Here is a 27,343-nt window from a genome sequence, read left to right as displayed (position 1 = left end):
GGAGTGGAGAAATGCAAAATTGGTTTGAAGAGTTTAGGTTAAAAAAAGAAAACGCAAAGAACACTGAGCAAACAAAAAAGGTAAAGTGGTCGGTAGTTCTTGGTCGTGATGTAATTAGATTCTATAGGGCAACACGATGTGAGGGACGTGGAGCGCAGCCAAAAGTAACGACATTGTTGGCGCTTACAGGTGGAGGTCGTGCCAGCCACCAACCAGGTCAAGGTCTTCATCGATGCTTCCATCATAGCCACTTGCTGGCTTGGAATATGCAAGCTTGGAGGACTCCACAGCATCGCGACGCCACCCCTTCTCCAGGAATGGGCGACGGCGACGTTCTGGAGAGACGGGTTCCTTCTTCGCCCAGGATCCATAGTCGAACCCTGACGAGCCCAGACCCCAGTCTTTCCGCCAGGCCATGTTGTTCAAAAACTTCTTCTGCTTGAAGGACACCTCGGCCGGCTTGTAATTCCGTCGACGGTCACCCAAAGCGGCCCATTTATCCAGGTTCGACTTCTTCGATGAACTTTGCGGAGAAGTAGGCGCCGACTTGGATGTGGTGTTCTCGTCGTGGAGTGGCTGCACAGGAATGGCACGGGCCTCGGCGGTGGGAACTGCCTCGTCCTGTAACTGGATATTGAGCATTGATGTAGTTACATCCTGAAGAACGCTGGAAGGGCCAACGAGCTCAGGATTACTACTGTCATGGCTCCAGCTACGAGAGTTCTGCTCACGTCGTTGCTGCAACTCAGTCTCTTCACTCTCCAGTTCCTCGTCCTCATCCCACAGGTCACTCCAGCTCTTGGAAATTTGGTCTTCCTTCTTCTTACCGAATACCATGGAAAGGGAAGGCAGAGGCTTGGGTGGTTGGCTGGGCAAAGACCCTGTGATGGTGACAGGGTCGGACAGGGGTGGGAAGCGGGGCTCAATCTTTTTGAACGCGGTTGAGCGGTATGAGTCACCCAAAGCAGACTCCATAACAGAAGCCATGGACGGAGTACCCTGGTGAACTGAAAACCAGGAAGTACCAGCCGTCTCCGATGGTGGGAAGAGATCCTCGTCGTAGCTGTCGTCGGGAATTGCGGACAACTTCCGGATATCCTGGGGCGGACTGCACTGAAGGGCTTTGGCCCAAGGGAACGAGTCGCCTTGGTTGACGAAGGGGCTCTGGATCGAAGGGGTGCGAAGAGGCTCGCGATTGGCGCTGGCAGGTACCATTTCACGGTCATCCGTGCAGAAGTCATCGAGACCCTCGTCATCAATGGTAAAGGTGACAGTCCGGAGGATCGCATCACGGATGCCGGAGAGCGAGCGCTTGTTAGGGTCGATGGCCAGTGCAAGTCTCAGAATCTCAAAAGTATCTTGAGACATGTTCGGGAAGATGTCGAACAGAGATTGGCGGTCCCGAACATAGTCGGCGAACAAGATATCGGATTCGGTTGGCGTTGCGAAGGGGTTTCTAGCGAAGAGGACATTGAGCAAGCAGATACCAACGGCCCAGATATCAGCCTTGGCAGGAGAGTATCCTGTGGTAGCCGGGTCGTATTGCTCAGGTGCCATGTAACGATCGCTTCCCACGCAGGCCTCATAGCACCAGCTTCGCCAGTTGCTAGACCTAAATCGCCCAATTTCATGCAACCATCCTGCATCAAGAAGATATTCTCAGGCTTGATGTCACGGTGATATAGACTTTTGGCATGCATGAACTCGACAGCGCTCACTAATTGCAGCATGAAATCCCGTACATGCTCGGTTTCCAAGGGACCACGGTTGAGTCTGATTGCCTCGTAGAGATCGCCATTCGCACAGTATTCCAAGACGAGATACATGTGGGTCTCAGTCTCGAACGAGTGAATGAGGTTGACAATGTTCGGATGATATCCGAGACGACGATGACAGAAGAGCTCATCGAAACGATCATCAGGCAGTGCCCCTTTCACCATGCACTTGACAGCAACATCCTGGCCAGTCTTCATATCATATGCGAGGAAGACCATGCCAAAAGAGCCATGGTTCAGGGGAGCAACGGTGCGGAAGCGCCCATCCAGGAGCTGCCCCTCAACGAAGCTGTTAGGGAGGTACGACATGGTCGAGTGATGATCGAAACAGTAAAAAGGTGGTCGGAGATTAGGAAACACAATTGCAGGTCTGTCGACGGAAAAGACCTGCCTCGCGGGACGAGATTTCAACAGAGCGGGCGGGCAACGAAGATTGGATATAACCAATAGTCAAGAATTGTAATGCCGGCCCAATGAATCGTAACGGTGAAAACCCAAGAGAAGAGATCAAAAAGGAAAAAAAGAATTTGAGTATAAGATAATCGAACAGTGGAGTGTCGGTTTAGCAGATCATATAAATATGAGATGAGACAAAAGGAAATAGACGAGGACGAGTCAGCGCAGAGCGCAAGTCAAAGCAACCCAAAGGAAATTGACAACGCTAGGAAAGTTGTAGAGACTGTTATGGGTTCATCTGTATATCGTTTCAGTGATGTGGGCGAAGCCGAAAGTCAACTAAGTATGGCGATAAAGAGAGTGTGTTGAAGAGAAAGACGACGTCCGGCGGATGGACGAGAAAACGAATCAAATAAGATGGAAGATGGAAGTGAAGAAGACGAGCAAGAGCAAATCAAAACGCTGCGTGATATCGTAAATGCCAGATGTAGAAACAGTTGTCGTTATTAAAGACCTTCGAACACCAGGTTGAAGGACAAGGGCGGTCGTGACTCAGGGAGGGTCAAAATGAGGTATGACGCTATAGACTCATAGGATGACTGAGCAACAAAATAGTCCTGGATTGGCAGAAGATTGATATATAGAGGCGCTGAAGCTCAGGACAACTGGTACCAGGCGTCTTCAGATTTCCCTAGGTTGGGCAAATTGAAGAACCGAATACCAGCAACCGGCTCAGGTTGCGAACGGTGGAGTCTAGGACAACGAAGTCGTCGGTCTGAGTCTTGCAAGTCGACGCCCTCACACGTAGTCTCAATGTAGGTAAGATGAAACGTAGCAGTACTCCGGTCGGTAGATTGGAGAGAGTCGTGGGTCCGAAGTGACCTTACACGTTGGCTTGAGAATGAGTCACCCGAGGTGTTCGGCAGGGCAGGCACAGGACAGTGGCACTACAATATCGAGTTGGATTGGACTGAGGCAGGAAACTTGGGCAGTAGATCGAATTAGGAGCTGACACTGATATAGTCTGAAGCTTTGAAACCTAATATGCTCTTGCTGCAACGAGGAGGCGAGTAGGGACGTCCGAGGACACTTGGGAGATTGGCGATAACGGGTGGCGACGGAAGCTGTGTTGGGAGACGATGGAGAAGGAAGAAGGAGCAATGTGCAGAGGAGCGACGGACGGGATGCAGAGAAGGAGGAGAGAGAAGACGGGTGATAGGAGGGAGGAAGAGGAAGAGAAGAAGGAAAGAGGAAGATGGTTCGGTAGGTATAGGCGGACGGTGATGAGTGAGTCGAGGTGAGCGGATCAAGTTGACAGCAGGAGCGATAGGGATGGATGGATAAGGAGGTCCGGATGATAACCAGAGGGGGGGGGCGAAACAGTCAGTCAAATGGGCCTGGGGACCGGCAGTCGGAACCTTTTACTTCTCAGTAGGAGGGTGGAGGGCAGGCCAATCCACTCCCTGCCAGAAACTGGGCGAACGAGCGAGAACCTGACGGAGCGCTTTTGCTGACTGGGTAGTCGGACTAACACGGTGGAGTCCGATCAGCCAATGACTACAATTCGTTACCGTACCAATACCTCGTCCGAATGGTCCCCCAACAATAAGGTACTGCCAAGTTCCCCCCAATGCTGCCCAGCAGTAAAGAAAAGGTCCTTCAGTACCTCGTGGTATCGATACGTGCGATCTTCGTCGGCCCACCAACCTTTTCGATGGATGCAGGTCGAGCAGAAGACGCGGCTAGACTGTTTCCGGCGCGTAGGCTCCACACCCCCCTGAATGAATCATACTTCTGATGGCAGAACGGATATCGCTGCATCCCCCCAAATGTTTCCCATTATCTTTATCATCACCATTATCACTTTCGGTGTCATGGATGAGTATCTACCTTCCCTTCTCTATTTTTTGGTGTCCCTTCCACCCCCCCCTCTTCCCATTCCATTGTAAGAGAAAAAGGTATGGTATGTATGGCTCAGACATCTGTTACACCCAGTAATTTACCCGTTTTTCAGTTCAATTATTCCCGATCGCGTCAGAGATGACGAAGAATCCCAACGAAATTAGTTATTAGTAATATTCTTAATTCTTGATGATGGAAGACCATTCCTGGCTGCCTTTGTGACAAGGCATTCATTCCCGTTTCCCATTGTTGTCCTTACAATCCACCCGCTGTCATGATGGCTGGCATTGAGAATTGCATCAAATGAAGCTCGTTCCGTCATTCCTGCGAACTATTCAATTGCCCGAGTGATCGTTGCCGAATATGTTATCTAACCCAATATGAGCATTGATAGTATATCAACCTACTGCGCAGTCCAACAACCCATGCGACTTTTGATGCGCTAGTTCAAAGTTTATGAGGCCTTAATTGAAAAATTAAAGACTTAGCACGGGACATAGCGTGGCATAAGTTCCAGCCTGTCCAAAGTTAATACGACATGTGTGCTCAAGCTGCTACCTAATTGCATCAATAAGGCAGACGGGGAGCAATAAGGTCGGGAGATAATACTACTCGTTAGGACAGATATTACAGGCAGCCGCCCGGGCATCGAAGCGGCATGGGACGTGGTCCGTCCTGTGCCGACTAAGGCCAAGTTCCTGCAGGTCCAGACCAGGGTCCTCCCCCCCTCCGTCTCCATCGTTATGCAGTGTAGTGGTCAGTTCCTGATACCATTCATAGCAATACTACCCACCGGGACCAGTGACAAAAATAGAAGACCTTGGGTAATGAGAACGCCCGCGACCCTATCGGATGAAGGTTCCTTTCCTCCTCCGTCCTCGGCCGCGAAGGGGATTGGAAATGCGTAACGGGAGATGCTCCACATGGGTGATGATGAATGATACATCATCATCATTGCTTCCATTTTCGATTTTGCCTCGCCCCGAAGGCGGAGCAACGGTGGCGGTAACGCTACTCCATTTTCGGATCCTCACACTGCCGCTAATGCCGATCGGGACCAATGATGAATGGCCGAGTTGGCACTATTCCCAGGCTGCATGACGCCAGCACATTGTGGTGGCCTGGTGGCCAATAATGGCAGCATCCACTCCCTCGACAAGGAAAAAGAAAATAAAATAAAATCCCGGGGCAGCTTCGACGATGATCATTGTGGATAGCGTGTATGGGGAAGATGAAATGGTTGCAGGTTTATTTTTTAGAATGGTGGTGATGATGATGAATAATTTTTTGTACTACGGATGTACCTGTGCCTCCCTTCGAGTTTATTTTGATTTCGTTTCTTTTTTCTGAATTTTCTGTTTATCATTTAACGAACGGGAAACTTTTGTTTGCTCTATTAGGTCCAATTTTTCAGATCAATTCTCTCTCCGAGGTTTACAAGGTTTGACACGCTCATGGTTCGTCCGATCTTGGTCCCAGGGAAAAGCCGATGAATGAACCACACATGCTTTCTCTTGTGTTGCCCGGCGGAAGAGTCGCGATCCAACGGCTGAATGTCCCGTTTTCTCCTCCACGCGGGAGACTTTCTCCAGTGCGTAGTAAACGACTTGAGCAACTGGAACGACTCTTGACCCAGTTTTGCGGGGATTTGATTGTGTGTCCTTGACGTTTCGTTTCAGGATGGAGTATCTATTAAGACAGGAGGCGGGGAAGGGGAATGGGGAGATGAACGTATGATGTAGCACAGCTCGAATGACACGAATGCCCTCGAGGGAGATTGACGTTTCGACGACCCCGTGGCTGGCATGGCATGCTTACTTACTCCATACTATGAAGTGTACTAAGGAACATGCCAGCCTACATGTTTGGCGGTGAGGGCGAAGAAAACGCTGCAGCCGCTTGACCGCCTCGTCGAGTGTGTCTGTAAGGTTTGTCCTTGCAGGAGGGTGGTTGCGTGTCTCAACTGCCTGTATGCACTTCATAAAAGACCTCAACTATGAATTGGTCAAGGGTCGGGGTGGCATCGTCCACGGGTCCTCAAGGATAATGGTTCTACCCCATCCGGATGCGCTCGATTGGCCTCAGGTCATGCCCTGGTGAGGATCACGCGATCGATCCTCGCAAAGATCCCCAACATCCCTTCCGAGGACCGGTTGTTGTTGGTCAGCCCACCGAAGTACCGGTACTCTCCCATCAACACTACTACTTCCTACTAATTCCTACGACTTGGACTCGTGACGCTCCTAGTGGTAAGATTTATAAAAGGTGTTCTTTGACCTTCGATTGAGTTGCGTTCTGGATTGACCCGCGGGGATATCTTCCGTGCTTTCCATCCATCTCATTTGTTCTACAATGAGCTCACTGTGTAATCTGGCCACCTCATCATCACAAATCGGTGGCAGGTGTGGATGATTACCCTTTCATGGATCAATGGTTCAACTCCCCTGATTGGTGTGAATGAGCTGGATAGATTTAGACGGAATCTCGTCGACTACTAGTAGTGCAACAACGATTCCCTTGGTGATAGCAGCATTGGATCCAACAACAATGTTGAGATAGGAACCTAATCGGTTGCTATCACTTCCAACTCTAATAACTGGAGATGGACTCTCTTCATATTTTTGGGGCAGAGGGCTCTTATCGCGGGTGATGACGATATGTACATAGGTGGATAGATAGTAGTGATAAGCAACGCTCTGATGATATCAGAGACGGGTATGAATGGATAACGTTCCCTATCTCAGTTGATTAATCCCAGCAACCATCTAATCTGAGGGGGGGGAATGATAGAGAACCCACCAACCAAGTGAGATCACCAGCCATTGCCAGGCTGGCAACATCAACAAAGTACATACATCAGATATACATTCAGGGATCAACCACCTAATGTTGGTCCATCCACGACACTCGTTGCCTCTTTGAGTCGAAGAATTATCACTACTTTATTTACCCCGCACGATCTTCCCGGAGGCTTGGTTGTGTTCACAATTCCTCCGACAAGACGAAAGTCGCGTCTGGAAACACTTCAATAACTCCAGTTAGTAAGTTACTTGGTACTCCTTCCCCAGCCCATCGGCTCTGGGTAAAATTACTGAGTTTACCGATACCGTACGTGGCTGAAGTAACGGGGCTCCACTTTGGGTTCCCCAGATTTCACGGGGCACATGACCACCTTCCATGAGGAAGTCAATTTGTCGTCTGATTATTTGGTCTGTGATCCCTCAATCGCATGGTCTTTGTCTTTCCCTATGCGTGGGATGGGACTAGTCCTACTAGTCCTACTCTGCTAGTAACTACAGGACCCCGGTATAAGAGAGAGTGTTCGCCATCTCGATTCCCCCGTACGCTAAGGGGGGAAACCACCTACAAATCCCTAATCGGAAATCTGTTCCACTCTTTTGAGACACTTTCATCAACAATGGCGAGAATTACGAATCTATTTTACCCCTCATGAGCACAAAACTGCAAAAATGCATGCAACAGAAACTGTCTGTGGCGCTTACAAAAAATTTCCCACAGAAGATGTACGTCTACACGGCACATCCGTACAGATCATCGCATATCATATGTAAGTGGTCGTTTTGCCCCCTTACCTGCCACCTCTGCATGTATCCTGTATTATGTACATCAGGGTTTGAGGGGAAGATCGTAGAATTATTCAAAGAGAAGTTCGCCACTCCCGACTATCGAGAACCAGTAGTCTACTAATACGAGTTTGGAAGATATATTTATTTCTCGGGGTAATTGAGTTTGTCGACATATCTCTTGCCCGAGGATATGGCCTCAACCATGGTCACGAGACCACCTATCAAAGCTGTCCCCATCTTCTAGAATCAACAATTAGATCATCATTATGAAACATGCTCAAAGTCCAGACAAGGGGGGAGGGGATGAGGGGGCCCTTGTCGCGTTTGAGTCGATTCCAGTTGCACCGATCCTGAATCCCAGCGATACGCCCAACCCCCCCCTGCATAGAATCGTTTGATTCCATCATCGATCAGCCCTCCAATACCCCACCGTCGTGCACCTACCTACTGTCTGCCTTCAAACCGTTTTTGACGCATCCTACTGTCGTTGGCCTTTTCTCTCCTTCCCATGTCTTAGAATCTCTAGTGGGCTGTGCATTAGCGCCTGTTCTGCACAGTACACTGTACATCCCATCTCCAGAATGTAATGCACATACCAAGGAATATCCCCCGAATTGCCTGTTTCTAGTGACCTGCAGCCCTGGAGCTAAGGCAGCCTTTGCCGCTGGGTGTGCTTCCCACTGGATATGGGTGTTTGCTGTTGTGTTGCTGACGCTGCATCCGCGGTGGGGACCTGATCCCCAGCTAGAACCTCTTAGCGCATCCCTTTGAGAAATCCGCATAACGGGAACGTTAAGCGCCCTGTTTGTTGAGATTCTAAGGATCTTTTTTTTTTTCAGTTATCGCTGTCTTCTATTTTTATTCGGTTTGTGTGTTGGTGATTGTTGAATGTAGAAGATGTACGTATGCATCGTCAGCAGATATCCACTCGGTTTGATACCGACGTTGTCTGTGGAACTAGTCTGGTACTACGGGTAAAATATATCCAACATGTATTTTTTTTCATGCTGCATGATGGGTCGGTTTGTTATAGTACCACGCCAATTGGGAGATATTCACTACTGATGCGCTGTTATGTGTCTCTGGAGAAAGCTGTGGTGCTTTTGAGAAGGACTTTGTTGGGGGAAGTGATTCGTCTTAATTTGTATGTGTAGTTAGGATGGTAAATGTCCAGAGTCTGCGTCTGCGGCTGTAGGTTGTAGGGTTTTACTCCTCAAGGGAAATGCGAGAATGTATGTCGAGTTCTTATGTATATCGTCTCTATCACAGGTTCTATTAGTATCAAGGGCGATGCCAAATAGTCTAGAAGGTGTCCACGGTATCTCTGAAGATATATTTCTTGTCGCAGGGTTTACTTGCATAAACGTCCAGTGGGAGTTTGCATACCAAAGCGACAATAATTCCACTCTCAACTAAACACATCTGTGAGAGAGTAGATGCTGCCTTTGACTATTTGTTCTCAACGGGCAGAAAGAAATAAAGAAAAGAAGGATGCCACATACGTAGAGTAGGCATTAACAACCAAGCTTCCAAAGCATATCATCGTTCTTATCAACTGGGATCAAAGCCATTGAGTCCTCAGGCATACCTCGGCTTTGTAACAACTATTGGCGTATTTGTTGCTGTGCAGCCGTCGAGTCCAACGATGGAAGCTAGTCAGTGATGCCTCAATTTGTTGATGAAAGCGCTATTGTAATTCTCTTAATAGCAGTGAACGGAAAACGATCGTGAGGTCTCGTGCTTTCCAGGGAAGGATAGCACGCACAAGTATATGGATGAGGAAAATGCAGAAAGGATTGGAGCAAGTGGAAGAAGACGTATCTGCTGGATTTCCGTATGCGGTGTCCTCCGTCCAACATAGGGCTGGGATCAAACATGCTAAGGCAGCGTAGATGACATTGATATGTCGCGAGTGCTTGCAATCGTGCAAGTTTAGGCGACTTCGGCAAATGATAAACACCCTCCTGTTTATCTTTGGCCTCGTTCAATGGATCTAAAGGCAAGGCAAATACCGTATACAACACTTCCCCCTAGAATGATGAGCCTCCAGTATTCACTACCGTTATACTGCTGGATAGCTCCTGAAGGTGGTATCCTATCAACGTACCAATGTTAACAATGGCATATGTAGCTCCGATTCTTTCCCAAAATCCTCTACTTCACATACTCTAGAAACACTGATAGCCACTCCACTGAAAAATCCAAAGGAAACAGCGTAACAGATGATGGTAGACATGCCCTAACCGTTGAGCACTACTAGACTCTGCAGCACAGATAACTCAGACCAATAACCATTTACAGGGAATAAGGCTTTCCAAAACCAGTTGATTTCAATTATCTACGACTCCTTTTCGTCACCTCCTCCACCAAGTACTCATTTACTGGCGTCCTCACCCCGACCTCCCTCCCCCTCCTCACCCAATACCCATTAATGAACCTCACCTCCGTCTCGCGTCCAGCCCTCAGATCCCACACCATCGAACACGTCGTCTCAGCCGTCTTAGTCAAAATCGCATTCACTGTTGCCTCCAGCCTATCCACAGCAAACCGCTCCTTTACACCCGCAACATCCCTCAACTCCGGTAACGCAAGCACGACGTTCGAGATCTCCGTAAGAATCTCCCTGCGCGTGTCGGGGATGGTGAACAGGAACCCATTCTTCGCATCATTCAAGGCACAAAGGGGGTTACAGAAGGCATTGACGGCTAGTTTCTCGAGCTGGATCTGTAGGACTTCCGCATAGGGGTATGATGTTGCGTTCAGCCGGGGCGAGAGGGGGAGATTATCGAGGAGGTATGAACATGAAGACTCCCGGGAACGGGGTGCTTCTTGGGAGCGAGGAACTAGTCCCAAGGACATCGCCGCGAAGCCAGTGTGCGTGACGTTGAATGGTCGGTTGAGCGTTACGCCGTGCGAGATGACTCCTATGATGTAGTTGGGTCGTGTCTCCGGGTTAGGGAACAATGATTCGTTGACTTCATCGATCATGCCGCTGCCGTTTTGGAGGAAGAGGATGGTGGAGTTAGCGTCTAGCCGGTGCTTGAGGGGTTGTAGCGCTGAAACGGTTTGTGTTGCTTTGACGCTGATGATGAGGTGCGTGATGTTGGTGCTTATGGCTTCTGAGGATGGTGATGAAGGCTCGGCGTACCATCCCCTTTCCCGGTATACTTCCAGATCATAGCCACGGTGCCTGATTTGGGATCCTTCGCGTGTTGTAAGTAGGATTTGGTTTCCGTTCTCCTGGAATCCGCCTAGTAGCGATTCGCGATGGAGAAGGAGAGTGACGGAAGGCCTGTTGGGGATTTCGGACAGACCATGGGCGGTAAAGGTGCCGATACTTCCAAGTCCGAGGACGTGGATCCTTGGTGGTGACTCTGAATGAGGCATAGAAAAGGATCGTGTCATTGAATGGTAGGTCTTTGAGACTCGTGGTAAAGGCGATGTCATGAGCCCGTGCTTGACACGGAACAATCGCATTGAGAGTGGTATAAAGAACTCGATGTTTCAGACATTTCCTTCAGCAGGCTAGCCGAATTCCAATGCAGGTTTATAATCTTTATAAACAATCACCGAAGCCATAGGGCATGCATAGGGTGTATAGGACTGTCTTCAAGAACTTCGATTCGGGTCGGTTTCCCGAAGCAGAAATGTGCCGGCCGTGCCCTACGCCCTACGCCTCTCGGAATAACAGCTTCATCATCCATCTCTGCGTTTAGGATAGAATTTATGCTGGACTCGAAGCCATTTACGAATTCTCAGTGGATTCATGGGAGAGGCGAAGTAGCACCTCTGCCAATCACTTTTGAGTTGGCGTAAATTTTCTATCGCCGCCTTGCGCCTTACGCCTTGGACGCCCTTTTTATCTTTTGCTGGATCTCCCTAGTCACGGTTGACACACGCAATATGTTCCTACCAGAAGAGCTGGAGAGTTTCATCACTCGATGGCAACTGAGGTGATGAAGGACAGCGATTCGAGCATGTTGTTAGCGATCCCTTAGACCGTCTCCAAGGTGTCACTATTACAAAGCGCAGTTGTTTCCATTGAGAGGGTTTGTTATTAACAAGTATTTCTTGATTGTTTACCGTATTATACTAGATTCACGATCACCAATAAGCCAGATTCTTGCCTTGACCTACTGAGGATGTCTCTTGACGAGTCCCACCCCCTTCAATTCATCGGTGGCCAGCCTTCTCGCCCACCTAGTCTCAACAAACTTGACGTTTTGAAACTCCAAGTCGCCTGAACCGATGAACCAAAGTCAGTCCCTACAAGAATGATTCAGAATTAGCCACCCAAAAGCTATTCACGGATAGTATGGCCGCGCGGTGGTTTGCAGCATCAGGATGGGAGGCACCATAGTCCATACCCCATGGATCTCTTGTGCTAGAGTCATCTGCGAGTGTGGAGATATGAAGGCCAACCGGGGTTATATGGGAAGCTACGTCCATTCTATCTCCGCCATTTGAATTTCCCTACCTGGTGTTGAGCCCGAGCAACTGTCATGTGCGCTGGACGGACATGGATGGTTGCCTTGGAATCGTGCAGGTTCCTTGCTCTGCATCCGGCCAGCCCTTGTGGGTGTGGATGGCGGCTTAGGCTTCTAGGCTCTTCGGGGTGCTATTCTGTGTGTCATCGTTTCGTACTGGCCATACCTCAAGCCCTCCTCAAATCCATCTATATCGGCCGGCCAAGGTATCCGCTTACCAGTGCTATTGACAGGTCCGGGTTTGGCCAGGCGGGTCAGAGTCTGCAAAGCCACTGAAAACTATGAGTTCACAACCCTCGCTAACAGCAAGCGAATAAAGAGGGCTGCAGTCAGAGTTTGTGGTTATTTGGGTCTGATATCCAGGTCACAGAAGCAAGGTCGACGAATTTCTTTGGGATTTGGAGAACTGCAGAGGGAAAGCTACAGTTGGTCACCCGGACGTGGCGGATACAGCGGAAGGGGAAGAGGGAGAAGAGATAAGTACGGAGGATAGTTTGCACTTAACATAGAACAGTATTTTAGTGAAAGGTGAGCAAATTAATTCATCTCCCTATACCACTCTGAGGGATGTCTTCCAGGTGGTGATCTACCGACTCTACCCCTCCAGATCTGGGCTCGATATTGTTCCTCTCCCCACAGTGTAGATGTCGAAATGCAGAAAGCCATTCCGGGTTATCAGCGATAGTCTGATTCCACGAGTCCTCGGAATCGTAAAGCACTCGTCTTGCTTCCTGTTGGAACATATCGTCTGTAGGCATGACACCCTGCTTGATTTTCTCTTGGGCATAGTGACTTAAATGCAGTGTAAGGACCTGCGTAAAGGAGCTGAGCTCCGACATGGAAATGTTTGGCTTAGCGGCAGCCTCTGCTTGGGCATCTTCGGCAACTTTGTCCGGGCTCGCCTTCTGCTCTTCAGTAAGATAATGGGCACGCGACGAGATCTGCACAAAATGATCCTGAACGTGTGTGTTGGTCGCAGAAAACGGAATCAGACTCTGAGACTCCTCTGCTATCAGATAAGGGGGTAAAGAGTTCGTAACCTGAGCAGCAATGGAGGGTGGAAACCCGTGGTCACCTTTCCAATCTTTCATTGTAGCATTTTTCCGAAAGTGTTCAGCCAGGTGGTCAACTCGTTGTTCCCAAGTATCCATACTGTGCTCACAGAACCCACAACGTGACGGGACAGCAGAATGTGAAATCTTCCAATCATCGATGAGAGGCAAAGTGTCAATATTATGCATGAGACGCAGATGTTGCACTAGATGATCTTTGCGACGAAAGGAGCGGGGCTTGCCAGAGTCACCATGGCATACATTATGGTTGTGCTGATCGAGGTGTGCTGCACTAGGATCTAGTGCGTTACAAAACACACAGTGTTTTCTTCCTGTCACTCTTGAAAAGACGGCGGCCCCATGGGGAGCGCAATACCACGCCTCCAAATTCAGATGGAGTGATTTCTCATGCCGAGCCCAGTCATATCTGCTCCTGAACTTATCACAACAGAAGGTACAGCAAAATCGCCGAGGCTTATCAGTTTTGTCTCGTGCCTGCACGGTATTTTTGCTGGTCCGGCTTTTAGAGATACGGCTTAAAGGATCATCAGAAGGAGAATGTGATAGGGCGGAGCCGAAAGACGCATTTGATGAGCCACTAGATTCGCCGCTTGTTGCGGATGGAGCTCGCCTATAATGGCGGAACACATTTTGCCCTGTGTTGTGTGTAGCCGGGCGGCTGCTCCTTTGAGTCGACCGCTGGGTTGGTGTTTTTTCAAGGCGTCCAGAATAGCTGATATAGACGCCGGCTCATCCTCTGGTGGAGACTCACGCCATCTCTCCATGGGACCCATTGCATTCGCATTTGGGATAACAATCGGGCCGCTCTGTTGATCCTGCCGTCGGATTAGATAGCGGCTCCTGCGCCGGGGGAGACCAGTACGAGCGCTGGAGGGTATTTTGGGCTGTGATATGTTAGTAGGCTCAGATTCCTCGGCACTGACGCCTGGCTCAGTCGCTGAAGTGCCGTCGGCCATGGTGCTTGATGAGACATTGGGACGAGCACTGTGTAGTTGTTGGAGGTCTGAGCCAGTAGATAGCCACGCAGTTCTGTCAATAAAGCCATCCCCAGATAACACTAGTTGATTTTCACTGTCCAGATCATGATCTAGAAAAGTGGGCAGTGGTACCAAGTGTTGATCAAGTTGTTGATCGATCTCCAATGGGTTGATAGGGTATAGCTCAGATGACGTTGGTATATACGGGAAAGAGAAGTCAAGCAAGCTGGGATCCAAGGTCAAGCTGACTATTGGAAAATAGTAAGTCAACGGCTCTTGTTTTCTGTAGCTAGACTTAGACTGACCGTCATCTCCCATATCACTCACCGTGAGCGAGTTGACATCCTCCTGCTCGCCTGGGCGATGCCCATGTGACATTGTATTCCACAGCCAGCCACGTCTGCTGGTAAGACAAACTACTACCTACTTACTTTGACTTCATGCATCAGCTGGGTCAAATGTAGCTCTGGAGTGGCGTCCATAAAACGCAGATATTCGGAACAGTCCCTCCATTCACCGCCTTCCTGTCGCAGAAACATGCCCACGTGAATCATGTCAGTCTGATTGAGTTAACAGGGTTTGAAAGCCAACACTTTCTCAACTATATTGATATTCACGATAGACATATCGGTATGGAAGTACTGGGAATCTCACATTGCATTATCAATCATCTATCATGTATGATCGCATACTACGTTCGTGAAAGAGCGGAAATCAGATGTTCTGTATAGATTAGTAATTGTGCCAATGGCTGACTTAGGGCTTGGGCTGGCAAAGGCTATTCTGTATATAGTATCGTCACCAACTACACCACCAACATTAGGTGGTTGATCCCTAAATGTATATAGTAGTATAGTAGTATAGTAGTATCTTCCTCTAAAATATAAAATTTAATTAAGATTAAACAAACATTTAACTATTGAACTGGACTTTATATAGCATGTTTTCCATCTTGCAGCATGATCTTCGGGGGCCGCTCCTCCTGGTCTACATTCACACGCACCGGTATGGAATCCAAGCATGGCCGCCGGCGTTGATGATGATTATATACCGTAAGACATACTCCTTAGAATGACTATTGCTATCTACAAATTAGAAGATACTTTCTGAACGGGAGATAGGCTGGAGATAGGGCCGGCTAAGTCGGCGACACTTAGTGGGCCAGCCTGCAGGGGTGTTAGCCAATAGTGGATGCAATGATGCCAGGAATTCTTTGTCTATTAGATGTGGTCCGAGCGGTTTGGCTTGCCGATCTTAGTACTTATATTATTCCGAGCCAGGATAGCACCATTAGGGAGTCCGTGGTGGCCTAGACAGAATATGGTGTGCTGCAGGGATATGCTGAGCCTGCCCATGAGGGCAGGCTCTGGGATATCCCAAGGCGCCCGGGTTTGGTCTCACAACATTCTGCTAAGTTCACATTTCAGTTTGTTGCGATCCTGCGTCCTTTTATTCTGTTGACCGCGATCTTGTTCTGGTAGGGATAGTCTTATTGACAGCAGCCGCTGCGACTGGCAATGCCATTTACCTGTATAGTATGGGGGGAAATGGCGAAAAAGCTATCCAGGCGACAGACCCTAATATCCAGCCAATTTCCACTGAAGAGGCATTAGGGGGTAGTAATGAACCAATGGATTTCCGGCCGTGGCAGCAGTTGCCCGTGTTTTTTGCGATGGGGCTTGGGATTTTTATTTTAGGCTTGCAAGTATTAGCGTCGCCGTCTGCAGCACATCAGCTGACTCGCAGGACTACAGGACAATACCATCGTGGGCACAGCAACTCCCACCTTGACCAATGAATTCCATTCATTGACCGATATTGGATGGTATGGCTCAGCATGTACGTGATATAGGCTCATTTGGGATCTAGTATCGCCGATCCTGGATCACTAGCTGACGAGAGCCATAGACCGACTTACAACATGTTCAACGCAGTTTCTTTTTGGAAAGCTATACGAGCAATTCCGGGTAAAATGGGTTCTTGTTATGGCGGTGGCCATCCTTGAAATCGGGTCCATTGTGTCTGCCTCAGCGCCGAGTTCAGCTGCGTTCATCGTCGGAAGGGCCATCGCGGGCTGTGGCTCCTCTGGGATCCTTAACGGGGTTTTAATGTCAGTTCTATCCCTCTTGATCTAGCCGACCATCTTTTGATACTGATTGCTCGTGTGCCAGAGCAATTTCCCATACAGTTCCGCTTCGCTGGAGGCCGATATGCAATAGCACTGTCGGAGGCCTCGAGTGCATTGCAATGATCGTCGCACCGGTGATTGGAGGTGCCCTTACAACCTACGTCACATGGCGATGGTGGTGAGTACTGCAGATCTTGTCTGGGAGAACCGGCTTCTGACACCCCTTGCAATGTGGTAGTTTCTGGCTCAACCTCCCTGTGGGTGGATTCACAATGGTTGTGATTGTCTTCCTCTTCAAGAATCCGGAGAATCAGAAAGTTACCGAGGAGCCATTCTTAACCAAAATCAAGCAGCTCAACACTATGAGTCTTCTCATATTCACTGGAAGCGTTGTTTGTCTCCTGCTAGCGCTCCAATGGGGTGGCACTACATACAGCTGGGGCAGCGGTAGAGTTATTGCTGTCCTGGTAGTCGCCGCAGTATCATTTGGAGGTTTCATTGTTTTCGAGGTGTTGAAGAAAGATGACGCTACAATTCCTCGATCTGTGATACTCAACAGAACTGCCGGTCTATGCTTAGTCTACGCCTTCTGTTCATCGGCGGCCTTTAACGTTATCGATTACTTTGTAAGTCTCCTGACTTGATGCCATTCGCGATGGTGAGCTTAACATGGCTAACATACCTCAAAGCTGCCCATCTGGTTTCAAGCGATCAAGGGTGCTACAGCAGCTAAATCCGGGCAAATGCTTCTTCCTTCCATTATTAGCCTTTCCATTGCCGCAATCAGCTCCGGCTTCATCGTCTCTGCCATTGGATATTACACACCTCTCATGTTGCTGGGTTCCACAATGATGGCCATTGGATTCGGGTTCCTAACAAGGTTCACCCCAAAGACCACAGATTCTGCCTGGGTCGGATGGCAGGTCATGTTTAGTATCGGCATCGGGCTGGCATTCCCCCAACCTTGGTCGGCAATTCAGACTGCGCTTGACGCCAAGGATATCCCCGTTGGTATGGCGGCGGTTGGCTTTTCCATTAGTTTCGGTGCTGCAATTTCTATTTCCGCGTCGCAAAGTATTTTCACAAACCTCCTTCGAGAGGGTTTGTCTAGTGTCCCTAGTCTAGACGTTGGCAGCGTCATAGAGCAGGGAGCGACGGGCTTTCTGAAGAATGTACCTGCATCAGAGAAGGAACGGGTGATTGCGATCTACAACTCGGCTGTCACAAGAGCTTTCTGGGCCGGTGTCGCGGCGGCCTGTGTGGGGATGGTGGCTGCACTCTGTATGAAATGGAATTCTGTGAGAGGGGCCAGGAAGGAAGGCACGGTGGAGGAGTAACTAAGATGTTTTGATGCTTTACCATGAGATACCTATATAGAGAAAGGATCTAATCTTTTTGGAAAATCCGACTTAAATAACGATAAGCATTGATAACATCATATGACCTACCGGTGATTGGCCCGTCGGAGTTCGGCGCCTCCACTCCGGCAGAAATTCCAATGAATCAGTCAATCATGCGAAAAGATCGCGATATCAGATTCATCTCTGGCGTCGAAATTATGGTCTGGCTTCCGGGTTTCATGCCGTAATCCTCAGTGGAGGCTAATTTTCCTGCCCAACCATGCACAATGAGCAAGCGTTCATACCAAGAGTCATTCTCTCCCGGTGGCTCTCAGCCGCCGGAGCATATCGATAACAGTCATAATGGTTTATTACCTATCAATGACCTTCTCTCACCCACGCAAGACCAGTCACAGTCGGCAGCCTCGAGCAAAAAGCCTCGGAATTTTATTGCCACAGTCGTAAGTCTTCCTTGACGTCTCCAGTTGTCATTTCCCCGTTCCCCGTTTAACCCCGTACAATAGGCATGCGAAACATGCAGGCTCAAAAAAGACCCGATGCGACGAATCCCGACCAAAATGTGGTCTGTGCAAGTCCCTCGGTCTAGAGTGCGTCTACAACGAACGCAAATCGTCCAAGTACGTAAATTTAGTAGCGTATTAGCTCCCAATTGCGTTTTACTAACGTGGCGCAGACGAGACCACTCGCTCAGCTTGATCATGAGCACGCTCCATCGAATGGAGACCAAACTAGAAAGTCTTCCGTCATCCATCTGTAATGATTTACAGTCACGTCCGAGGCCCATTCCTCGAACTATTGATAGCCCATTAGATACGAGCACCCCAGGCCGCAGCAGTCAGGGTCTCAATGTCCGGACGTCTGTTCCGAATCCCCTGGCACAGGGCCTTACTCCTGACGCTATAGAACACGACGATTTTGAGTTTGATGAGCATCAAAAGGTCACAAACTCGAACGGGCTAGTATCAATCTCCTTCAGTCAGCATGGGGTGATCCTCTGGCCAGGGGCCCGGGATATTCTCCCCAAGAGACTACTCGAAGCCCATGAAAGACTGGGGAAGAACTACGTTATCGACATGGAGGCCAAAAGACCTCAGCTCCCCATGTACATTTGTCCATATCCTCCACAGGCTGGTGATGACTGGCTAGAGTCACTTCCGCTGGCAATGATCAAAGGTCTCTCTGATGCATTTTTTGCCACGCTCAATCCTTTCACCCCAATCATGGATAAGAATTTCTACTTCGCGTTCACAATCTGGGCAGCAATTGAGAGCGGATTCGGCTACACAATAGAAAGCTGCCTAGTTTTGAATATTTTAGCATTGGGCTGCCATGCTGTTCAGGCTCATCAAGAAGGGAATTATCCGCTACCTGGTACACGGAGCAATCGTTTTGAACCGCCAGACTGGATGGCGGTGATCCATGAGGAGCCGCTGGGCCTACGTTTCTTCAATGAGGCACGTCGACGCATTGGCTTCTTGATGTGCGATAACGACCTTCAGAGCTGTCAATTCTATATGCTGTCATCGTACGCGACCCATGTCGTTACCGTCCCGGGCTATTGGCTAATTAGATAAATAGAGTCTATTACAGCCAAATCCTCCGTCCGATGGATGCGTGGGCTATGATTCACCGCGCTGCTACGTGCTGTCTCCAAATGATGACCAAGTGAGTCCATCAGGTTTACATCTTCACTCTGCGCTTTACTGACGGATACCTCTAGCCACGACGTCAATTTCGATGAATGGGAGGGTGATATGAAGTCCCGCGTATACTGGAACTGCTTAATGAACGAGACCATCCTCGTGCAAGAACTGCATCTCCCTCCCAGCGGCCTAGCCCGACTCGAGGAATTCGTGCCTATTCCAAAGTTCATCAGCTTCGAAACTGTTGGCTTGGTACCTCCTCGATCTGCCTCACAAGAGCTAGACGACTCCTTCTTTCAATACCATTTCCTCGCGCAGGTCGCCCACCGCATCATCCTCACTCGCATCCGCCACTCACTGTACTTCTACTGTAAGCCACAGACCACTCAGTCTAAATCCAATATCAAAGCTAACAGTACAACAACAACAACAGCCGACTCAGGGACCTTCCCACTCCCAGCTATCAACGCAGAGCTCCACCACCAACTCGAGCAATGGCGTCTCAACCTCCCACCCGCCATCCAATTCCAAGATACCCACGCAGCCACCCCAGCAAACCCCAACAACGCCACCACAACCCCCATCACGTCGCCGTCAACACCCATCTCCCCCCTCCCTCTAGACCCTAACCGGCCACTCTCCCCCGCAACCGCCGTCTCAGAAGCCATGCTCCGCGGCCGCTTCAAGATCGCCAACTTCCACATCGGCCGTCCATACCTCTACAAAGCCCTCCGCATCCCGGCCTCCCTCTCGGAAGACGACCTCGAACAAGTCCGCAGCGGCCTCCAAAACGCCATGGACTGGCCCGTCGTCGGCGGCATCTTCCAAAACATGAAAAGCTGTATTCCGATTAAGTTTGCCTTTTGTTCCCAGTATGTTCTTCCCCCCCCCCCCCGGCTTTCTTCTCGAATTATCTTCCAGTTTCGTCAAAATGGACTAGCAAGAAACTGATTCGATGTAGATTCTTCGGCCAGGTCCTCCTCTTCTATTGTATCTCTCATTCCCCGGATCCACGTCTCCGGAGTACCCTGCCCCCGGACTGGGAGCGGTGGAGTCAGGAAATGCTGCAGTTCTTGGAAGATTGTGCGCCGTTTAGTCCTGCTGTTGCGAAGGATTTGGAGCTTTTGAGGCTTTTATGATGACTACCATTCTCTTTCTTCTTGTTCTATTCCTTTTTCCCCCCCTGGTGGTTTACTGTCTTGGTTGTGAGAGGACTGGGTGGTTGGTTGGTGGTTATGTAGACTATCGTCTGTTGATTTTCTCTAAATTATATAGAGTATTGGGTAATGTTCAATGTCAATGTCTGGGTTACGTGCGTATAGGCGGACTTCTGGATTGGGATATATTCTAACAACTTGTAAGGCAATGGTATAAACATAACGGATTCTTTCATGCGGAAGTCGGTGGAACGACGTCCGTCAAATCGGAAAGAGAAACACTCCAGGATATAACTCATAAATAAAACGATAACAGAGGTGGGAATTACATGGAAACATTGCTCTCACAATGCCCAGTCGTCTGCCGCGTCAGAGGCCGTTATGAATGGCTTGTCGATTTGTTTGAGCGCATGGTCTCCGCAGAGAATACTATTCATGAGTTAGCTGCAAATTTGCTCTTTCTGTCTGGTGGGAAGGGGTAGGTATTTACCAAGCCTCTGCTATCAAGCCATCTAATTCTTTGACTATCTCCTCCCGTCGAGATGAACTTATGTCACTGTTGTTTAGCTGCGCTTGCAGATCCCGTATATACTTCTTTTTGCCACCGGCTCCCTCGAGCACCTCCTTCCCCAAGCAGTCGCTATGGAAGGCGTGTTGACATGGGAAAACGAAGAATTGCCGACTCAGAACAGGGAGTGAACAAAGCCAACACTTTTCTCCAGGTTCCACGATGGCGTAGCGCATATCCAAAGCCGCGATTTCGGATCGGATCTGTCGCGCTGTATGTGCTGAGTTATCCATTTCCTGGCGCAGGGCGTCAATATGCCGGGAGTAATCTTCCAGAGCACTGCATATCTCATCCTTGAAGTCATCGATGACAACAAAATCTGGAAAGAACGGAATCAAGTCTTCGATGCGGAGGAGTTCGCATCGGCGAAGGAACTCAATAGCGTCTTTAATGCCGGTTCCAGGTTGTTGAATCTTCTTCTCGGCCACGAGGAGCCATAATTTCTTCCGAAGCTTATCGTTCCCCTCCGGTCTGTCAGCAATGATAGCTGCTAGCTCAATATCTTCATGCTGCAGAGCCAGCTCTACTGCTTGGAGATACTGTCCCATAGCGCTGTAGATGTGGATGCATGACTGAAAGCGCTGGTGTTGAATACAAAGACGAAGGGCAAAATCCGCATCGTAAGGGGGTGGAGATGAAGCTTGTGACTGAAGATAGGTTAAGAGCCCTGCTTCCGAGGAGGAGATACTCGAAGCATGTATTGATATGAGTGTGTTGTGCACTGCCGGTGAGGGGTTTGGGTGGTTGACGATGATGAAATTGAGGTATCGGACAGCTTGGTTCTGGTTAAGCGGAACATTTGACATCTTATTGTAGTTCAGCAGAGCAGGTATAAGTTTTTCGGGGTCAAGGTTCGTCTGTCGCATCAAGATATCGACCAAACCAGTAGCAGCATGGGTCATAAGCACACTGCTGTATTTGTAGAATACGTCAGGGTCACTTTGTCTCTGGAGAACATTCAGAGCCTCTGGCCATTTCTCGCGTTGGATCCAGTAAGAAAGCACATAATTGTGGTCACTGACGGCTGTGGCGAAATATAGCAGCTCCTCTTCCCGACCGTGACTACTGATTATGCCGTACACCGTCTTCTTATCGAGGTCGGACTTATACTTGGTGACGAACTCCTGAAACTCAGAACGGACACCACTGAGTTGGCCTTTGATATCTTCAGTGCTTGTTCCCTCTGCCACTTCCGCGTTGGTGGCCATGTTATCATCCAAGGAGTTCAACTTGGTCATGAACACCTCTACCAACCAGCTTGCAACCATTATCCGCTGCATTGACGATGATTTTTTGTAGGTTGATAACTGGCCAAGAAGATACTTTCGCAAAGCGTCGTGCTCCCCGCCATTAATCAGAGTCAAACAGACCTCCTCGAACCCCTTGCTACTCTTACCCCAGACTTTGGCCGCCTCCAGATATCGGCCCTTGCTGGCAAGAAAGTCACCTGAAGCAGTGGAGACCACATCCTTTTGTGTGCTGGAGCGAGCGTAATGAAGGGCCTCATCAAACATCTGTTTCTGCAGAAACACCTTCCAAATATCTCTGTCCTCGTCCTCGACTGCGATCTCGAAGATTTCTTGATTGGTGAACAACCAGTAGGTTTGTTGTGTAGAGTCTGCCAAGAGACCCAGCGTACTCTGTCCCGGTTCCAATACAGCCTGGTCATAAACGATCTCTTCGTTCATGCGGTTCACGGCAATAACTCTACCCTCGACGAGGGCTAGAATATGCCACTGCGAAAGCGTCATAGCAGTAATAGGATTCTGAATAAGCCTTTTGCCTCCTCGCGCAGATTCAGTAGCTGGAAAGAATGACCGCGAAAGCATATTCGCAGTCTCAAAGGGTTGGTTCACTTTCTCAGAAGAGTATGGAAGCTGGCCATGATATACACCTTGGGAGCTAAGCCACGCAAACTCCTTCGCAGTGTTCCCATCCGCAGCGCTTGGTGATATGGCCAGGGCTGAAGGTGCAGCGTTTGAAGCCTTTTGGGCCTCGTGCACTAAAGGGGTTTCTCGTTGGAAGAGATCGGCGTATATAGAGCCCCCGCCTTCTCTTCCATGTCTTCCCGTCCGCCCTATGAAATATGTTAACCTTCCATGGGTCGCTATCAGCACGCGCCTCTGCTCCGCCTGAGTTTGAACTAGCTCCGCCCAAAGTCCTGTCACCGGCGAAGCCTCCGGCACTTTATACACAGCGGTGGCGTATCTTTCCTCGCGGCGATAGAACTCGGTGGAGGGCTCGATATAAGCCTCGTAGATATGGCCATCTGTAGTTCCTAGAAGTATCTCCCTAGTAGAAGCGGTCGGAAGCGATGGGTTCCAGGCGATACTCTCAATTGACACTCCCTTCAGCCGCGACAGTGGCTTGGGTTGCCTCGACTGGGTATGGAGATAGTAGTTCTCGCCAAGGGTGGTGGTAATTATTAAGTGGGATGCGGAAGGGTCCAGGAACATGCGACGAATAACTCCTATTTCCGAGGATTTCTTTGGAAGGTCGATATCTAGAACAGCCGAATTAACATCGCAACGAGGGGAACTTGGAGATTCGGCGAGTCACAGGGCACGACCTACCGTCTATATCTTCGGGGGCTTCCAAGTCAATTCTAAGAATACGATTGGTTGCGAGAGCCAGAATGAGTACATTGTTCGCAACTTGCGCAGCGACGAAATCCGCAGCGAGCGGGAACTGAAGCTGGACACGTCGGACATCGAAGAGTGCGGAGTCGGGGGTTTCAGTTAAGTTGCTAGGAGCAACATAACCGTTTGATGCATCCAGCGCCATGATGCGCTAATAGTGACAAAAAGTGCTATATCATAGCGGGTTCCCCGAGAAAGAGGGTCGAACAGTTGCTAAACGAGCTTGTGTCAAGCTGTTGACTGGGCGATTGATACCGATAGGGCGGGATGGGGAAGCTAAGACAGCTGTTGATGCCTTGGCATGACTCTTCTTGCCTGAGGCACACACTGGTCTTGTTCTATCAGGAAGCATTTCTTATAGCACAACCAGTTACCTACTGTGGACCGGTCTACCACCGTACAACATCCAGGCTCCTTGTTATACAGAATCCCGCCCCTAAAATCTATTTCTAATGCATTCGCTCATAGTCTATACACAGTAACACCATCCGAATTTGCGTGCCTGAGATAAATAACAAGTGGCTGGGTATCAAGCACCTCTCTCTAGAAGTGTGGAATCATGAAAAGCATCAATCATGGAACTGTCAAAGATGCATCGTTCACATTACAGAGCACTCCCGCTCCAGCTTTCGCCCAATCTTCTCCCTGGACTTCTCCTTAGACTTCCCTTTGTTCTTGGTGCTTTCCTTTCCGCGTGTAGGACTTTTCTCATTGCTTTCACTGCTTGTTGACATAGCCCCCTCGCCTGGTGGCATGTTCTCAACAGCAAACTCATCGTCCTCAGTCGAGAAGCCATCGCCGTTGACTTTATCCCTGCTGCGTCGACCGGTGAAACGTGAGAATGTAGCACTAATTCTGCTTTCGCTAGTTTGGCTCCCCGCACGGCTGCCAGGTGCGCTTCTCCGGTTCCTCGAGGTATGCCGAGAAAATGAGAAGGAGTTCCTCCCTCTATCATCGTCTCTTGGGCCAAGTCTCGGTGACGTCGATGGCACCGCTCGTACCTGAAGTCCTCCAGAGGCATTCGACTCAACTGCGTCGGAGAAGGCCACACTATGTTTTCTGTCATTTTGCTCCAGAGGCAGGATTTCTGCATTATCCGGGGCGGTGATTTCAAAGCTCGGTCTGTTCGAGCGGAGTCCCTCCGTACGCCAACTTTCAGGAAGATCACCCCCCGAGGTGCTTAATTTCTGGGATATTGCCGAGGTGTCTATTTCCTGAACATCATCTGACATTTCAGAAGAAGGCGCCGTGTCTGGGAGATTGACCGCCGCAGCATCTTCATTGACCGGCAGAATTTGGTAAAATAGAAGATACGGCGACTCGTGCTTCAGGGCTCGTTCAATATCAACTAAAGTCACACGCTCCGCGGCCAAGTCATCAAATCGCATCCAATATTTGGTGGTATCCGAAAAGGCTGTCTCCGAACTATGAGAGCTAGTTGGGGGAGCACCAGCACTAGTGCCCCTAACAATAGCAATGTAATGCCCTGAGTCAACCGAGTTGCCTCTATGACAAATCATTGCCTGCAAGGACAGCTTAAAATTCCCGTATATCGGACCCTCTTCGTCCAAGTTATCATCTTGGATGAAATGGGGTAATCCAATCTCTGTTGGTATATCAATGAAGGTATTAAGTCGGACGGCTTTACCGTTTGGTAACATAGAATAACGCTTTAGGCACAATCCCAGTATTGGTCGTTTTGACGAAAAATGTGCTGCAACCTGTGCATCATTGGTCGGTGTATTATCCGTATACCAAGCTATATCGATGTTATCACCCGCGAGTATAAGGAACGTAACAGTAGGTCTTACGTATCAAACTAAAGAACTGCCATGCAGGCATCATGACCTCTTTCCGATATGAGCCTCTTCGTTGTGATGTCATGTTTCCATCGCCTTCTGAGTCAGGAATAAAACGTTCTTGGACGATGCTGCTTCGCCTGGGCTTAGGTGTGTTTGAGCCACTTGTTTCCGTCACCGACGAGATTGGGGTCACTTCATCAAGTCGAGGAGGTGATAGGGTTGTCGGGGATGTCGAAGGGGATGGACTAATTTCCACTGTCTCGACGTGCGTCGTGAAACCCTTCGATAATGAGTCTACCGATTTAGTAGATCCCACAGTGTTACGCCGTTCAAGGTGTCGTTTCACTTCTATCCGATTGTTGAAGTATGATTCCAAACAATCCTCGAGTGTGACAGTGTTTCCATCATGAGGCTCCGGTATCGCAACCTCTAGTAACCTTTCATTAACAAACTTGTGGTCATCGCTCGCATCTTCCTTCCCCGTATGATAGATGTCCATTTTTAAAGTAAGGAGCGGCAACTCCAGCTTTCCTGTAATAAATGTGAACGCTTCCGATGTATCTTGCTGACGTAGCTTAGCAGCATCTTCCCAGCCACATTCAGCTAGTGCGTCCTGCAGGTGTTTGGTCTTCAGGCATCCCGTCAGTGTCTCTTCTCGTTGCAGCGTAAGCAGAAATAGCACACGTACAAGGTCCGTTGTTATAAGTTTTCCTGACCGCAGCATGTTGACCCAGAGCCTTAACAGTATGACAAGTTTTCGACGAGGCTCGTCATTGAAGGATTTGTATAGGATAGCCTCAAAGCAATCTAGACGAGCAAACATCGCAAAAAGAAGTGCGTCTAAATAGCAGGTAACTCCTTGACGATTCTCTGCTCCCAGAAGCTTCGTACTTGGCGTATATCCCCTTATGATCCCTTCTATAGAGTCCTCGAGAAGTAGCAGCAAGTCAAACGCTTTGTCTACATCTCCCTGGGCATGCGATGATTGTAGGGCATAGCCAAAGTGCTCCTCTTTAAGATTGGTGATACCGAGCTGCGCGATGCGACGCTCAAGGAGCTTGACCTGCTTTCATAAGCTCCACTGCATAGGTCATGCACCTAGAGGCTACCTTTCTCACCTTCTTCTGCTGTTCCTCGTCTGTATCTATTGGTGCTTGGGTCGACGAAAAGAAGCCACGGAAAAGGGGACGGGAAAGAATATTCGAAGACTGAGAGAAAGCAATATTAGCGAAACTAAGCTTATAGACGACTTCTTTTAAGCGATCGTACCTCGTCTTTCTTTCCATATCTGCTATTTCGCTCGCGCCTAGTGAGAAACCTGTGAATGCCGCTCATTTTGTACGCTGTAATGTGGCTTTTGCTGATTAGGGTTCAGAGTAGGAGACAGGTGTGGCGGAATGAGGGTTAGATATATGTCGACATGAGGAAAGTATTAATTCAGGCTCCAATATTTCCATGAAGCGTGTGAGAGCAATTCTTAGTACGGTTACTAGACATATCATGTGTCTAGTTCTTCTGATAGCTGAGATCTAATGTGAGTCGAGGAAATTGCGTATACTAGGCTTCAGCTGAAATCGTCCAGTGACATCACATGTGTGACACGAGAGCGATTTGAGTAGAGCGCCAGATCCAGCGGGCGACAGTTGTCAGTCTAGGGAAGCAAAAGTGCTGCGAAGCCCTAAAGTCAATAACTCATGACTTTGGCACCGGATCGGCAGCGATCTAAAGTTATGGATGCCTAGCTTGCTGGATTTGGCGCGGGGATGATTGATTGAAGCTGATCACATGTGGATCCTCCCGCCTTTTTGTCTGCGGAGCTTTTGTTCGTTGCCTGACATTGCCGCCAGG

General features: G+C 49.2%; 6 protein-coding genes across 6 annotated transcripts; 2 read left to right on the top strand and 4 right to left on the bottom strand.

Moving 5' to 3' along the window:
• Positions 1 to 183: 183 nt before the first annotated feature.
• Positions 184 to 2,084, bottom strand: ANOM_000658 (putative serine/threonine protein kinase; the record flags this gene model as incomplete). The annotated part of the gene is made up of 2 exons (XM_015545916.1): positions 184 to 1,640; positions 1,688 to 2,084. The coding sequence occupies 2 exons, from the start codon at positions 2,082 to 2,084 to the stop codon at positions 184 to 186; spliced, it is 1,854 nt and encodes a 617-aa protein (XP_015411848.1).
• A 7,910-nt stretch (positions 2,085 to 9,994) lies between these two features.
• Positions 9,995 to 11,047, bottom strand: ANOM_000657 (ketopantoate reductase family protein; the record flags this gene model as incomplete). Its single annotated transcript, XM_015545915.1, has 1 exon — positions 9,995 to 11,047. The coding sequence occupies one exon, from the start codon at positions 11,045 to 11,047 to the stop codon at positions 9,995 to 9,997; it is 1,053 nt and encodes a 350-aa protein (XP_015411865.1).
• A 1,429-nt stretch (positions 11,048 to 12,476) lies between these two features.
• On the bottom strand, positions 12,477 to 14,751 carry ANOM_000656 (uncharacterized protein; the record flags this gene model as incomplete). The annotated part of the gene is made up of 5 exons (XM_015545914.1): positions 12,477 to 12,646; positions 12,704 to 13,498; positions 13,972 to 14,445; positions 14,503 to 14,553; positions 14,625 to 14,751. The coding sequence occupies 5 exons, from the start codon at positions 14,749 to 14,751 to the stop codon at positions 12,477 to 12,479; spliced, it is 1,617 nt and encodes a 538-aa protein (XP_015411864.1).
• A 1,076-nt stretch (positions 14,752 to 15,827) lies between these two features.
• On the top strand, positions 15,828 to 17,662 carry ANOM_000655 (MDR family MFS transporter; the record flags this gene model as incomplete). The annotated part of the gene is made up of 6 exons (XM_015545913.1): positions 15,828 to 15,902; positions 15,952 to 16,036; positions 16,106 to 16,307; positions 16,369 to 16,503; positions 16,564 to 16,951; positions 17,015 to 17,662. 6 exons carry the CDS (start codon positions 15,828 to 15,830, stop codon positions 17,660 to 17,662), a joined length of 1,533 nt encoding a protein of 510 aa, XP_015411867.1.
• A 290-nt stretch (positions 17,663 to 17,952) lies between these two features.
• On the top strand, positions 17,953 to 20,468 carry ANOM_000654 (putative C6 finger domain protein; the record flags this gene model as incomplete). The annotated part of the gene is made up of 6 exons (XM_015545912.1): positions 17,953 to 18,126; positions 18,190 to 19,211; positions 19,265 to 19,351; positions 19,407 to 19,699; positions 19,763 to 20,201; positions 20,291 to 20,468. The coding sequence occupies 6 exons, from the start codon at positions 17,953 to 17,955 to the stop codon at positions 20,466 to 20,468; spliced, it is 2,193 nt and encodes a 730-aa protein (XP_015411866.1).
• A 192-nt stretch (positions 20,469 to 20,660) lies between these two features.
• ANOM_000653 (vacuolar protein sorting protein DigA) lies at positions 20,661 to 26,830 on the bottom strand (the record flags this gene model as incomplete). Its single annotated transcript, XM_015545911.1, has 7 exons — positions 20,661 to 20,915; positions 20,977 to 23,557; positions 23,628 to 23,844; positions 24,302 to 25,452; positions 25,505 to 26,558; positions 26,614 to 26,703; positions 26,765 to 26,830. 7 exons carry the CDS (start codon positions 26,828 to 26,830, stop codon positions 20,831 to 20,833), a joined length of 5,244 nt encoding a protein of 1,747 aa, XP_015411890.1. The 3' UTR covers positions 20,661 to 20,830.
• Positions 26,831 to 27,343: the final 513 nt, after the last annotated feature.

Source organism: Aspergillus nomiae, assembly GCF_001204775.2.
Source record: "Aspergillus nomiae NRRL 13137 chromosome Unknown contig00007, whole genome shotgun sequence".
Classification (NCBI taxonomy): domain Eukaryota; kingdom Fungi; phylum Ascomycota; class Eurotiomycetes; order Eurotiales; family Aspergillaceae; genus Aspergillus; species Aspergillus nomiae.
Note: the sequence above shows the minus strand (reverse complement) of the source record. Positions and strands in the feature narration are given on the sequence as shown.